A 15,405-nucleotide genomic window follows, 5' to 3' on the forward strand; every position below is an offset into this window, starting at 1 on the left:
TGTGCACATGGGTGTTCACTATTCGTAGACTTAAATCACACCTTTCTTGGCTGCTACTTCAAAGCACATTGTGCGCTGTCTGTCCTGCGTGCTGCACAACAACATTCAATATTTAGTATTTACTGCTGTTTACACTTAGCTAGATTAATGCGATGGTGTTGTGTATAGTATGTTGCATTGTTTTGTTTTGGTTTTTTTTTGCTTGTTTTCTATTCTTTTTCTCTCAACAGGTGATCTGGAGATATTTTTTCTTCCCCCCTTTCTCACTGTCCCTCTCCCCTTCTGTTTTTCTTTCCTTCCTCTTTCTTTCTCCCTTTCCTATCCCTCACTCATGTCTGTCCCGTCTGTAACAACTGAAAATAAATAAATAATAAAAACAAAGGTCGATCAAATGGACCAATACGGCAATGCCATGATGATCCATTTGGCAAAATAAATCCATTGGGTATCCTTGTTGGTCTTCAGACAACATTCTGACGGCTAAAGAACCAAATGGGACAGGCGAAAAAAAAAAAAAAAGATGTTTTTCCTTCCCACTTTTGCCAAAGTGCTGCTCATAGAGGGTCATATGATTGTTGGGGTTTTTCTCTGTATCTATTATTGTAGGGTCTACCTTACAATATAAAGTGCCTTGAGGCGACTGTTGTTGTAATTTGGCGCTATATGAACAAAATTGAATTGAATTGAATACATTGCAGAAACCAAACAACCTCTGAATAAGAGGATGGCACAACACAGAAGAGCTACCTCGTCAGGCCAGGACTCTGCAGTCTGTTTACACCTACAGGCCAGTAGACACTCTTTCAAAGATGAGGATGTACACATCATGGACAGGGAGGAACGCTGGTTTGAGCGCGGAGTCAAGGAGGCCATTTACATTAAAAGGGAAAGACCATCTCTGAATCGAGGAGGGGGCCTAAGGGTACATCTTTCGCCATCTTACAATGCAGCGATTGCAGCCATTCCCCAACTCTCTGTGAATGGTATTCATGGTTATTGATCAACGGGCTTTGATCAGAGACCATGACTGATGAAACATTTCTCCCCCTGAAAACCTTACATCCAGATGAACAGAATCAACCTTTTGGGATACAGAGGTAATAATTTTGGAGAAATGTTTAAAGAGAAGATTGGAAGTAATATGAAGGAGACTCACAGCAGAGGCAGATGATCCATCTCAGACACTTCTCTGCAGGTTCTTCACAGTTGTGACCCTCCATAACACCACAGTCCGCTCGTCTCACCCTGGCTAGGTATCGAGCTGGTGGGTAACAGGCGTCTTTGAAAACGTCGGAGCACTATTGCAAATATGTGATATCTTAATAAACCAAGCAGATATTTGAAGTTGACACAAATACATTCTCGCCTGAAAATATCTTAAAAGTTTATTTTGTGACCCAGAAAGAGTAATAACAGTTACATTAAAATGAAGTAGCTGCGGCTATTGTTGGAAACTGGAATTTCCTGGCCGCGCTATGAATTATGGGATATTGTGGGGCACGAAGGATACACCCAACCAATCCTTCAAATCCGGGGAAAAGGAGGACACATTTGTTGGGCACATTTGGAGCAGCCTTCAAATTTGGACAGCCTTCGTCACATTGCTGTAACGTAATTGACTAAAAATGTGTTATCTTAAGGATGCTACCCCTAACTTTGGGCATAGCTACAGATTCTTAGGATCCAGTTTAAAGTTTTACAGGTTCAATGTGAAGCTGTTGCTTAGAAACAAACAGCAGCAGTACTGAGCTCAGACATTCACTGCTGTTCAGATCTTTATTTTGCAGTTCTGTCACACATCACCAGTTTAACCAGTTTCTGCACCTTTGATCTCAGTTGACTTTATAAGAATGTGACATTTTTCTGGTTAATATTATTATGTTCTTTATATACAGCACTCACTAACAGCTTCTTACCCTGGGCAGTTCAGACTGTTATCCCCCCACTCCTGCCCACCCACCTATCTGAGCCGTGGTCTGACTAACCCTCATCACTCAGGCCACTCATGCATGGACCCTATTCAGACCAAGTCCTTTTAAACTGTTTCAAAGAAACAGTCCTCCATTGTGTGCCTTTCTTTGTTTTTGTATATATCACTCTAGTATTTATTTCTTTTGTTTATTTTTTCTATTTTTACAATGACAATTAAATGCTATTCTATTCTATTCTATTCTATTCTATATTTTGATCACTATCTGATAATTTCTCTGTTATAAGTGACCCTATAGGGATCATTTTGTTTGAAAAACAATCATGTGATCCATAAAATGCCCCTTTTTGATTGATCAGATTCTCAAGCCCCGCCCCTTTCCTCTGAATTTGTAGGTTAAACCCCAAGCTAACTTAGCGAGCTGATAACCAGCTTTGTGTGACTGCTTATTATGATCAGCAATGTTGGGATAAGTGATTTCAGATAATAGAAAGATACCTTTGGTATGTTTAACTTGTTTCTTTTTAGAGGAACAGAACTCCTGTTTAGTTGTTCCTCTTTCTCCTCATCATTTTGCATCATGTAAGAAAAATTTATTTTATTTTCTATAAACAATGTTATTTACAAATGTATTAAAACCAGATCACAAAAACTGACATTATTAAAATAAAACAACACAAAACACAGAAAATTAAACAAATGTCTTTCTGACCAGATCTGTTTTCAGCTGAACATATAAGTACTCGTATGAAATGAAGTAAAATTAATTATTTATTTCAGAAGGTCCAATGGGAAACTTAATTCATGGGTGAGTCTAAACACCCTATGGCTAATAACTATAGTAATCAGATTACAACTGTTCATATCAGGTGAGTGAGAGCTTTCATACCTTTAAGTTTCCAGCAGAGGAACAGAACCAAACCCAGAACTAGAACCAGGAGAAGCCCAGAAACCAGACCTGCTACAACTGGGACCACGAGAGAGGGAGGAGGAGAAGGAGGAGGAGAGGGAGGACAAGTAAAAGGAGATTTTACAGGAGGAACACAGTTTGTGGAGGTGCTTGGATGAGGACAGTGAGGAGGAGGAGGACAGTGAGGAGGGGGAGGATGGATGATTTTGGGAGGATCTGGAGGAGAGATGATGAAGATGGTTCAGTCATTTTAGTATCAGGTCACATTGTTACATCATTTTTTAAACAGGAAGTGATGTCAGTGTTCTGACCTCTGACCCTCAGAAAGCTGTTAGGAGACTTTCCACTCTCATCAGTAGAACACCAGTAGAAACCTTCATCAGCCTCCTGGATGTTAGTGATGATGTGCTCTGGTTTAGGACCAACAGAACTTCCTTTGATGGAGAAAAAAGCTTCGACTGTGGCACCATCCCTCTGTCTGCAGCGCAGAATGACATCACTTCCTGTCCTCACAGGAAGTGCAGGGATCTCCAGGATGACACTTTTTTCTGACCATCAGAGACAAACAGAGTTAATGAGAGCAGAGTCACACAGAGACAGAGACACAGCTGGAACGTCTCACCTCTAGTGTCTGATTGGACACTGAAGGAGACGTTGTCACTCTGCTGTCCAGAGGAGTCCTCACACCAGAAGGTTTCACTGGGAGCAGAAAGATCCACAACACAGTAGGAACCAAGAAGCCTCCCAAAGGCTGCATCTGCTCCACAGTCCTCAGTGAAGTTTCCTCTGGTCCTCTTCACTGTCCACCCATCAGCTGTCTGTCCATCATCAACACAGCTCAGATCCACTGAAGAAGATCCTCTGAAGACCTGCTGAAGGTTTGGACTGACAGACAGAGACACTGGAGGACACACACACACACACACACACACACACACACACACAGTAAATGTGTTTGTGTTCCTGTTGGAGTCTCACTGATTGTTTTCACTTCCATCTCCTCACCTGCAGAAACAGTCGGTGCAGACAGCAGCAGCACACACACACCTGCAACAGGAGGTCAGAGGTCAGTAAAGGTCAGAGGCTCCACCACCTTGTGTACCTGCACAGGTGAGGAGCGTCTTTGTCTGTGTGAATATGACCAAACAGATAAGCAGATGTTTGTGACAGTCACACTGAGGGGCCTGCAGTCATTACAAAATCACATGAAAGTTAGAACAGTTATGAGGGAGCTGAGTGTGAGCAGAGAGGTGGCATTAGACTCCAGAGTCTTGGAGGAAAAACTGAATGTTAGCTCAGAATTGAACATGTTTTAACACTTAGATTAGACCAAAAAACCTGATAGGCACCTAAATAAATCTGCATAATCCTTCCCAACACCGTGGAGGACAGCAGGGAGAATTTAGATGCTCTCCAACATTAGATTAGATAAAACCACGACAAGCGCCGTTCCTTCGCTTGACCCCAGTTGCTCTCGTCTGCTTCCTCGTAACACTGCTCTTTATTGAGGTTACATGAATATGCATAGGTTCATTAACATAGGATATCTTATATAGATATAGATGTGAACAAAGAGTACCGTCTGTGTATGTGTGTGTGTGTGTGGGGTGAAGCTGTGACCACATAAATGACTTCCCAAAATCTGCTGGCCTGGAAGTCCAGCAGTTCATCTAAACAAAAGGCACTTAGAGTAAAACAGACATAGCTACGTTTATGCTACCATAAAACAATAAAAGAAGGTACGACCTCTCCCATGCTCCCAGGATGTGGGTGTGAATGAAAGAGCACTCTGGAATGCAAACAGTCTTTGCAGACTCCTAAGGATCATACATCCTATCACTACACAATTGATTATACACCTCTAAGCATATATGGCTAAATATTTCCCAATACAAATGACAATAATAAAATATAAATCCAACAATAGGAATAATCAGGGAATTGCACATTTCAACTATTTTGAGTCTATTGCACCGCTGAATATAGAAAAAAAATTGCACACACTACAGCTTAGTTGTTCCCGCCCTCCTTTGTCCTCCTGTTTCCCCTCCAGAGAGGAGTTAAACAGTTTGATGGCGTGTGGGAAAAAGGAGTTTTTGAGTCGGTTGGTTCTTGACTTTGGGAGAAGCAACCTGTCACTGAACAGACTCCTCTGTTTGTTTATGGCCGTGTGCAGAGGATGCCCAGCATTGTCCATAATGTCCAACAGTTTCTTTAGGACAAAAAAAAAAACAGACCCAGTGATAAAGCCAGTTAGACTGGATGTAGACTGGTGTATTGGTATACAATATACACAGAATAATAGTAGTTTTATTATTCTTAATATTTATACTGCCTATAAATCTTGTCAAAATGAGGAGGAATACCTCAGTAGGCTGGCTTTTATTAATGCATTTATTCAAGATAATGATACTTACAGCATATATGTTTTGGGTGATTTTAATGCTGATCTCACAGACACCAGTTCTCAGTTTGCTAACCACTTAGCCCACTTTTGTAAAGTTAACAATCCTATCATGTCTACCAAAGTGTTATTGCCTGCAGACAGCTATACATACATAAGTGAAGCCTGGCATAGTACATCATGGCTGGACCACTGTATCTGTACAGCTGAGGGACATGCAGCTTTAGCAAACATGACTATTAGGTGTGAGGTAACTGTGTCAGACCATATACCTTTTGGTTTTACTGTGAATGTGGGACAAATGCCAGCAACAACTGGGAATAATATTGCTAATATTGCTACCAGTGTAAAATTAGACTGGTCAGCATTTAGTGAAGGGGACGTCTTAGCTTATCATAGTAATACCGATATACATCTGAACAACATTTCTTTGCCCAAAGAAGCTGTTTTGTGCAAGGATGTAAACTGTAAGAATGCTGTGCATAAACATGAACTCTGCTCCATGTATGATGATATAGTGACTGCTCTGTATGAATGTGCTACACTGTTTGATAAACAATATAAGCCTAAGAAACCCAACATTAGACCTGGAAAGAACATGTAGCCATGTACCTTGATGAAGCTTGTGTAGCTTATAAATGTTGGGCCATGGCTGGAAGACCTAAACAAGGCCCAGAATTTGAACAGAAAAAATGTGTGAATGTCAGATATAAATATGCTGTTCGCTTCATAACTCAAAATGAGCTGAGAGCAGATTCTTTGGCTGCTCGTTGCTGGAACATTGAGCCACCAGTGTCAGTTATTCTGTGATCAGCAAGTCTGACACTATTAGTCTTCGTGCGACCTTGTACTAAATGGATTTTTCTGTGTTTGTAGATCTTCCCTGGACCCATCCCTGTATCGTTGAGTGAGCGAGTGAGCGAGAGGAGCGTTGGAGGAAAAGGAATGGGATCGTTGCTGAGAGAGTGGAGTGTGTTTTCGGACCCTTCCCCTCCCCCTCGGACCCTAGAGTCATGGACCCCTCTCCCAAACACTTTGTATATATTATCACCTGGTGAAATCACTGTAAATAAACGCACTGTCAGCTTTTGCAAAGGTCTCCTGGTCTGCGCCTGAGTCCGCCTACAAAACCCTGTCAGGAGAGCATTACAGCGCGTTGTTTTACTGTATAAAAAGTGAATCATATGAGGACAATTCTGACATGAGTAATGACACAATAAGTGTAAGGACACATGAAGTATATTGTCATGGTGCTGGGCCGTTGACCCAGCGTTTTGTGTTTTATGATTATTGTCCTCTGTTCTAGTTATTCTGATTTTGGTATTCTGTGTCCTCCCCTTGTGCCCTGTTCGTGTTCTGGATTTCCTGTTTTATTCTGAAGGTCTGTGTCTGTTGTCATTGTGTTCAGCTTGTATCCTCAGGTCGTCTTGTGTATTAGAATCAGCTGTGCTCCCACCTGTATGTCATTACCTGGTCTCCTTGTTTGTGTGTGTATATATAGTGGGTGTCGGTCTGTGCTTGTTGTCGGCTCGTCTGTGTTCCATGGTGTTTCCTTCCTCTCTCTGCGTCTCTCTGCCCTGCACCCTATTTCGTATGTTCTCAGGTTTGTTATTTAGTTTTCCCAGTTTAGGTTTCTTTAGTCATTTGTCATTCCTCACTGCCTGTTCTGTAACTCCGTCACTTGGAAATAAACGTCACTTGCATCATCAATCGACTGCCTGCATTTTGGGTCCTCTTTCCCTCCAACACCACACGGCTCGCCTCGGCAGCCCTGACATATATGAATTCATTCATAGTTATCTGATAATAAAGCTTCTGGGTTGGATCACATCACTGCAGAACATTTAAAACAGTTTAAGGCTAGTTCCTCTTCTAGCACTCTGCTTCACAGGGTTTATGATTCATGGAAGACTACCAGACTCAATGCTGTGTATTTTACTGGTACCAGTTATGAAGGACAAAGCTGCAAAAGTGAGCTGTCTGGATAATAAGAAGAAACAGAAAAGAAAGGAATTAAAAGGGAATAAAAAAACTCTCATGGCAGCCCAAGGTGTATGTGATGCTCGTTCTGAGTATACTGTTGGAACCCACTGCACTGTATTTGGGGAGTAGGGGTAACAATGTGAACTTCATCCTGGCTGATATGGCTGAGGGCACTGAAGTTATCTTGGGGCACCCTTTCCTGCCCCAATCGTGTGCCTGCTTAGATTATGGCCAAGTGATAACCCTGTTTGATGAAAAGATACCGTGCTTTGGCTTGTGCCCTCAACCCGAGGTGCTTGTTGTCTGGGTCGCACGCACTACAGTTTTGGAACCAGGCTGCTTAGTGTACCTTAATGACATCATTGTCCTGGGTCAGGATAGCACCCAGATGCTGGAGCAGCTCGAGCAAGTGTTCATCAGATTGTGTGGAGCCAACCTAAAACTGAAGCCATCAAAATGCTGCTTGTTCCTGGAGCAGGTTGCCTATCTGGGCCAGATCATCTCTGCTGGAGGTATTTCCACAGATCCCCTGATAATTCAACAAGTGACGGAATGGCATACACCGGAATAAAACCATGAGCTCAGTTCCCCAGTCTGGCTGCATAAAAACTTTTACAGTTCTGTTCCAGTTTCCAGTTGGAAACTGGTCAGCAGTGGAGGAGTTAAAAAGGCAACAGCACCGAGCAGCAGCTGTGAGCAGGGTTGCATCACCGGCTGTTAACAAGAATGGCAAGCCCCCCTCCTTTCTGCTTACTCCTTTCGGCGGATCAGGCTTTCAAATGAATGAAAAGTCTGTCTGGGGCTTTAGTTGACTGACAGACTGGTGTGGAAGATTGCTGCCACACCACCTTCTTGGCCTGTGCTTCGTGCTGTGTATTGCGGCGCCTCCACCCAACGGGGACGGCAGGCCAAACATGAGAACGCTGATGATGCTCAACAATAAACACATTAGATGCACTTATGTACTATTTGTTCCTTTTATTCCACATGGTACTGTCCACTATACAAAATCAGCACATGGGATCAACTTTTAAACAAACGCACAGATTTCACAAACACAAGAACTGCAACTCACAAAGTCTTACTGTCACAATCCAGGGTCTTTTGACCCAGCGTTTTAAGTTTTAGTTTATTTTTTATGTTTAATGCCGGTACATCTGGAAAAGGACACGGCGGTGGTGGCCTGTATGTTTAAATCAACACAGGTATAATCAACAAGCAGTGCTCTGCTGACGGAATTTATGGCAGAGATGTGAAGGCCCTATTATTTGCCAAGGGAGTTCAGTATCATTGTTATTGTGGCAGTGTACATTCCCCCTGAAGCTAAGGAAGCTCGACGCAAGCTGTATGAGGCTGTCAGTGACCTGCAATCTGACCAAGCTGAAAGATTTTTAATTTTCACTGGGTACTTCTGTCATGACCGGTCAAATGCAGACACCACAAGGATGCTCGGAGGTACAGTGAAAAGAAACGATTTATTTTGGCACTAAAAAGTGGCACACATTGAAAGTAGTGAACGAAAATAAAACACTACACATGAACTAAGGATGAGAGGGAAAACAATTGGCCTCTGGACTCTTTAATTTACTAAACTAACGCAAAACTTCCTATTAGAGCACTAAGAACTTGTAACTAAATACTGGCAAGAACTACGAGACAAAACTACTACTAGGAATGCTGAGAAAGAAGACAAAGCTATGAAGCACTAGGATTGGCTAGGACACAATGATAATTAAGCATGAAAACAAGATTCACACCACATGTGCAGCGGCAGAGTCCAAAGGAAAAAGTCTCTTTGTTTGGCTGGGGAAAAACAGCCTGAGCACGGCTCTAGGAAATTTTCAGGAGCAGGCACACAAGGTACTATTCAATTCAATTCAATTTTATTTATATAGCACCAAATCACAACAACAGTTGCCTCAAGGCACTTTATATTGTACAGTAGATTGTACAATAATAGATAGAGAGGAATAACCCAACAATCATATGACCACCTATGAACAAGCACTTTGGCGACAGTGGGAAGGAAAAACTCCCTTTTAACAGGAAGAAACCCCTGGCAGAACCAGGCTCAGGGAGGGGCGGGGCCATCTGCTGTGATTGGTTGGGGTGAGAGAAGGAAGACAGGATAAAGACATGCATCATGGGAATCCCCGGCAGCCTACATCTATTGCAGCATAACTAAGGGAGGATTCAGGGTCACCTGGTCCAGCCCTAACTATATGCTTTAGCAAAAAGGAAAGTTTGAAGCCTAATCTTGAAAGTAGAGATAGTGTCTGTCTCCTGAATCCAAACTGGAAGCTGGTTCCACAGAAGAGGGGCCTGAAAACTGAAGGCTCTGCCTCCCATTCTACTTTTAAATACTCTAGGAACAACAAGTAGGCCTGCAGAGCGAGAGCGAAGTGCTCTAATAGGGTGATATGGTACTACAAGGTCATTAAGATAAGATTATTTAAGACCTTGTATGTGAGGAGCAGGATTTTGAATTCAATTCTGAATTTAACAGGAAGCCAATGAAGGGAAGCCAAAACAGGAGAAATCTGCTCTCTCTTTCTAGTCCCTGTCAGGACTCTTGCTGCAGCATTTTGGATTAACTGAAGGCTTTTCAGGGAGTTTTTAGGACTTCCTGATAATAATGAATTACAGTCGTCCAGCCTGGAAGTAATAAATGCATGAACTAGTTTTTCAGCGTCACTCTGAGACAGGATATTTCTAATTTTAGAGATGTTGCACAAATGGAAGAACGCAGTCTTACATATTTGTTTAATATGTGCGTTGAAGGACATGTCCTGGTCAACAATGACTCCAAGGTTCCTCACAGTGTTACTGGAGGCCAAGGTAATGCCATCCAGAGTAAGAATCTGGTTAGATACCATATTTCTAAGATTTTCAGCGCCGAGTACAATGACCTCAGTTTTATCTGAATCAAGAAGCAGAAAGTTAGCGGCCATCCAAGTCTTTATGTCTTTAAGACATTCCTGCAGTTTAACTAATTGGTGTGTGTTATCTGGCTTCATCGGCGTCATCTGCATAGCATCATCCACAATTATTTTCTGTTGCGGATGATAAAGGATTCAGAAAGTTTATTCATGCAGTGAATCCAATGTAATTGTATACAATTCCAAGCAGGGAAATTTGCACGTGCTTCAGAGTTTGTACGTGCTTTGTCTCTAGGGGGCCATAAATATACTTTTATTTATTCACTCCACATAAAATGCAATAAATATATTATAAAATACAGAAATCAACAATTTACATTTCAACTTTTAACTATTTAAAAGCCTTCACATCAAACATTATGTTAACAGTCATGTTTCTTGGCCACCTAGTGTGCCACAGTAGTGGTTTGACATTAATGTATATGGGGTCAAATTGACCTTATTGGCCTCTAAGAAACTCAGGGTGACCCATTCAAACTCAGTGTTCTCAGCCTCATTTGAAATACTGATGTGGTTCTGCTAGAGTTGAAGATGTCAGGGAATGCGGCCTTTGCTAGGCATTCCCAGCACACCCTCACTATCTGTTTAGGTGAACCAGGCCTGCTCAGCATCCTCCCCCACCATCTGATCCAACTCACCACCAAGTGGTCATCAGTTGACAGCTCAGCTCTTGTCTTTACAAGACATACAGCTGCACATCTGGTGACACCATTACAAAAGTATGGCTGTGCATTTGTGACCTGGGGTGTCTTGGTGTCATGTGCACTTATGGACATGGTGTTCATTATAGACAAACTGTGATTCTGTGCACAAAAGTCCAATAACAGACTATCACTCAGGTTCAGATCAGGCCAGCCATGTAACACAGTTACTTTTAAAAATGAGTTGACACATCACTGTAAAAAACAAAAAACAAAAAAATATACTGTTTATGCACTTGGTATTTAAAATCGATGTATTGTTTGTTTTAACAGCACAAACTGTCTCAAGTTGTAGAAACTCCTAATTAGTGGAATTTATACCTGATACTTGGGAGTGCAGCCTTTTCTAAAGTCATACAAATATCCAGTCATTAATTCATTCTTGTTAAAAAGTTGTCATGACAGCCATTACTTCTGACCCTGTAAACAGCCATAAACCTGTCACGATGACTGTAATGAGGATGGATGATAAATACAAAGATCTAGCCAGTTTTGTCTAATAATAGATTAATTACCATGTTGACATATTATATATGTTATATTATGTTATAATATACAGACTGTGAGCTGCTGTCAGAGTCTCTGCTCTAAATAAATGAGTGAGGGACTCACCGAGGAGGAGGAGGAGGAGGCGCAGAGGGGTGGCTGCCGGCTTCATGGTGTCTGGATGTCGACTGAGTACGTGGTCGTTGAGCTATGGAAAGATGCCCGGCTTCATCACTTCCTGTTCTCACGTTAGCGTGCTGCTGTGTGTCCGGCTCACAAAGGTGAAATGTCCCAGTTGTCCTTCTCAGTCCATCACAGCTCAGTGTGTGAAAGCAGCTCAGAGAGCACAGGCTGACTATGACTCTGCTCATTATGGGGTCTTCACCATGTTGGTCCCACAGCATTAACTATAGTCACAAATACATGACGTAGTAAGTAATCATCATCTTTGCTTCTGTTTCTGATATAAACTGTGCTGTTAAAGGTTTTAATGGTCCTGAATTTAAAGAGTGCAGACTGTCGCAGTTTCAGATCGTCTCTCTGATCACCAGGAGAATAAAAACTTCAACATGATTCATCTGCACCTTTAAACAACTTCCTCATAATAAAACAATTATTGAAGAATGTATGATTGTATTATTATAAAGAGATTATCTTGTAAAATTTGACCACGTGTCTTTCACAGAGATTAAATTTGTTGTGCAGACGATAAAACAGCAGAGGTTTTGTCTTGTACAGTTTGTCACTTTAGGTGTGAACAAGCTGTTTTCACACCATTTAAAGCAGAAGTCAGACTGCAGATAAGATCAGCTCAGCTCTGTGCTGTGGTTAAAACAAGCTGCTGCTGTCTTCATGCACAGAACATGAGCCAGCGCTGTGTTTAGGCAGCAGCAGGCCACAGCAACCTCACACACCCAACAACCAGAATACAACACAGTATGTCACAGACAGGCTGGGTCATCAGAGTTAATGTAATATCATGTTTAACCTAAGTAGTGAAAGAAAACGATGTGCCAGGAGTTCCCTGTTCTCGCCGGCTCTAGAGAGTCTCGAACTCCCGGTCGGCTATGGAGCTGGTGGGGTAACAGACGTCCCCGAAAACGTCGGAGCACATTTGGAAATATATGATATCTTGATAAATCGAGCAGATATTTGAAGTTTACACAGCTACATTCTCACCTAAAAACATGTTAAAAGTTTATTTTGTGACCCAGAAAGAGTAATATTTCAAAGTTTTTAGCCGCGCTCTTTGGCCATTGCCGTGTTTGAGTTAGGGATGAAATGGGTGCTCCGTCCTGATGTCTTAACCCTGCCCACAGGTAACACACCTGTCGTTTCCATGGAAATGAGCCAGCCTTTGTCCAGGATGATGTCACTGCTGATGTCGCCACTGAATATCACTTCTGACCTGATGGATCTCAGAGTGATGGAGTTGAAGGGGGAACTGTCTGAGTGTCTTAGTGACTAGTTTCTGTGATGTTTTCTGCTTTAACTGCTTTAAGCAACAATAAAACAAACATTACAGCCCAGATACTGACACAGAGAATCAGAGTCATCCTCACAGAAACAGGATTAAAGTGACTCAGGAATGTGAACTATGGCTGATATAAGAGGAATATTTATTTATTAGGTTTATTCTATGCTGATGACGTTGGCCTGAGGCCATGTCCACAGTAATACATTTTTGTTTGAAAACATCTTTTTCTCTTCGTTTTGGCCTCCTGAGACAGAGTTTTTGGTCAAGGAAAACAGCGTTTTGAAAACGCTCTCCAAAGCAGATACATTTGAAAATGCAGTTTTCGCGTCGCAGTGTGGACAGCGAGCATGACTAAAATGCATCATCAAAAACGATGACGCATTTTAGTCATGTGATGCAGTCATGTGACCAATTAAACTAAGATAGCAGAGGTCATTATTAGTGATCGGTCGTTCGCGAACGAAATGGCTCTTAGAGCCGGATCTTTGAAGTGAACGATGCGAGCCGGCTCCTTATTTCCTTTCTCCTGCCCTCTCTTTCACTTTTTTTCGCTTCACGCTGCAAGTCACCCTTGTGTTTGCGCTGAGCAGAGACGGCAAACAGAGCCTTGTGTTGCGCTGAGCTGAGGGGGCGGGGCGGTAGTTACACTCGCAACAGCAGTAGCACACAACAAGAGCAGGAGGGAGAGGGAACGAAAGAGAGCCGGGAGCAACAAGAGACAACACCGTCACATTGGAAAGGTACAGTAAAGAAAATGACACCAAGAAAAGAAGCAAAGTCTGGAACCATTTCAATCTTATTGACAAAACAAAGGCAGAGTGTAGAGTCTGCAAGAAAAGGATGTCATATAGAGCCGGCTCCACAAACAACATGCACAGGCACCTAACAACTGTCCACCCATCAGTGCAATGGGAAGATAAAACGCAGTCAGTTGAGTGTGATATTAATATTTCTAAATGCCAACCTTTCCCTTAATTAAAGATCTGGGCGTTCTTTTTTTCCCCTTTTTTCCCCATATTTTAATTTATATTTTATTGTGTTGTGGTTTGCAGTGTTTTGTGTTGTTTCACTTTAAATTTGTTTAAAAGGAAAAAGCTGAAAATTTAAGTAGTTAAAAGTTGAAATGTATGAAATGTAAATAATTGGTTTCTGTATTTTATAATTTATTTATTACATTTTATGTGGAGTGAATAAATAAAAGCATATTTACAGTGGCCCCTAGAGAGAAAGCATGTACAAACTCCAAAACACAACAGCAGTGCTCCAGGATGCTAGGGGCCGTGTTGAGCTTTTGTTACCTAGTGGCTACACAAGCCAGGAAGTACCAACAATCGGATTGGGTGTGTGGTAGTAACAGGTAAATGAAGTTTTTTTTTTTATTATTTGTATTTGTTTGTATGTATGTATATATATATATATATATATATATATATATATATATATATATATATATGAGTGTTTGTGTATTAATACAAAAACAATAGACATATGAATTCGATTGTATAATTTAAGTGATCTAGTAGCTCTGTTTTGGAAGTTTGTTTCGCCTCTAGGGGCCCCCATAAATATTTATATATAAACATACATAAAGAAAACCACGTTTTTTTACATTACTAATTCCTTTTGTGCATAATTTTATATTGTTATTGATAATTAATTAATTAATTAAAGCAACAAAACAACCTGAAGAGCCGGTTGGGAGCCGAGCCGAAAGAGCCGGTTCTCTAAAAAGAGCCGGAAATCCCATCACTAGTCATTATAGAGCAGTTGTTTTGTTTGCTCTCAGTTCTGACAGCCCTAAAAAAGATTAATATCAGTCTGTACATGTTCCAGAATTAAATCATTTGTTCAAATGATTTAATTCTCACTCGCTTTGGCAACTTTGTACTTTTGTGTTACTTGCAGCAACAACTCCACCATATTGTTAGTCCATTTAAAAAAACTCGGTGCTTTTCCTCCACCTTTTGCCGCGACGTTTCAAAGTAAATAGTAAGTAAATAAATGGCAGAAAGAAATGAGGCAGGTCGAATCATCTTGCGTTTCACACATGCGCAGTACTGGAACATAAGCGTTTTCGGCCATTTCAATGTGGATGCATAACTCTGTGAAAATGACTGAAAACGCTACTGTGGACGCGGAGCGTTTTCTGACGAAAACGCCGTTTTCAAGTCTATCCGGGCTAGTGTGGACGTAGCCTTAAAGTGTGTGCATCAATAAGCTGTGATGGAAACAGGAACAGAAAGACAAACATCACACCTCCAACTAAGACGAGTCCTCACAAACAGAGCTGATCTTATCATGACGGTCACTGCTGTTTTTAATGTGAAAACAGCTCACTCACAGCTGAGGTGTCAAACTGTCCTTCACAGGACTTCTGCTTTTCTTTAGTTTTAATAAATTCATTGTTTGCACATTTTTATCTCTTCAACTCTGAGATCACAGAGGAAAAACAGGAACAAGACTTCTTACTCTGTCTTAAACTGAAAGGAAGAAAATAGCAAAAACAACCTGCAGCTGTCGCCTGTGACAAAGTGGATGAGCAGTTGCAATGGTCTCCATTTGTCCCATATGTGTT

At 41.5% G+C, this 15,405-nt stretch overlaps 2 protein-coding genes across 2 annotated transcripts in view; both read right to left on the minus strand.

Annotated features, from left to right (window-relative positions):
* Positions 1-1,220, minus strand: part of LOC146520987 (uncharacterized) — a 10,508-nt gene extending 9,288 nt beyond the window's left edge. Inside the window, exon 1 of the mRNA XM_085146572.1 lies at positions 1,157-1,220. Coding sequence (XP_085002698.1) covers positions 1,157-1,220 — 64 coding nt within the window. The remainder of the gene's footprint in view (positions 1-1,156) is intronic.
* Positions 1-11,525, minus strand: part of LOC146520984 (uncharacterized) — a 49,935-nt gene extending 38,410 nt beyond the window's left edge. Inside the window, exons 1-4 of the mRNA XM_085148584.1 lie at positions 11,480-11,525; positions 3,846-3,887; positions 3,463-3,741; positions 3,152-3,388 (exon numbers count right to left, since the gene is read on the minus strand). Of these exons, the coding sequence (XP_085004710.1) occupies positions 3,152-3,388; positions 3,463-3,741; positions 3,846-3,887; positions 11,480-11,525 (604 nt within the window). The remainder of the gene's footprint in view (positions 1-3,151; positions 3,389-3,462; positions 3,742-3,845; positions 3,888-11,479) is intronic.
* Between the last annotated feature and the right edge of the window lie 3,880 nt (positions 11,526-15,405).

Source organism: Neolamprologus multifasciatus, chromosome 3 (assembly GCF_963576455.1).
Source record: "Neolamprologus multifasciatus chromosome 3, fNeoMul1.2, whole genome shotgun sequence".
NCBI lineage: Eukaryota > Metazoa > Chordata > Actinopteri > Cichliformes > Cichlidae > Neolamprologus > Neolamprologus multifasciatus.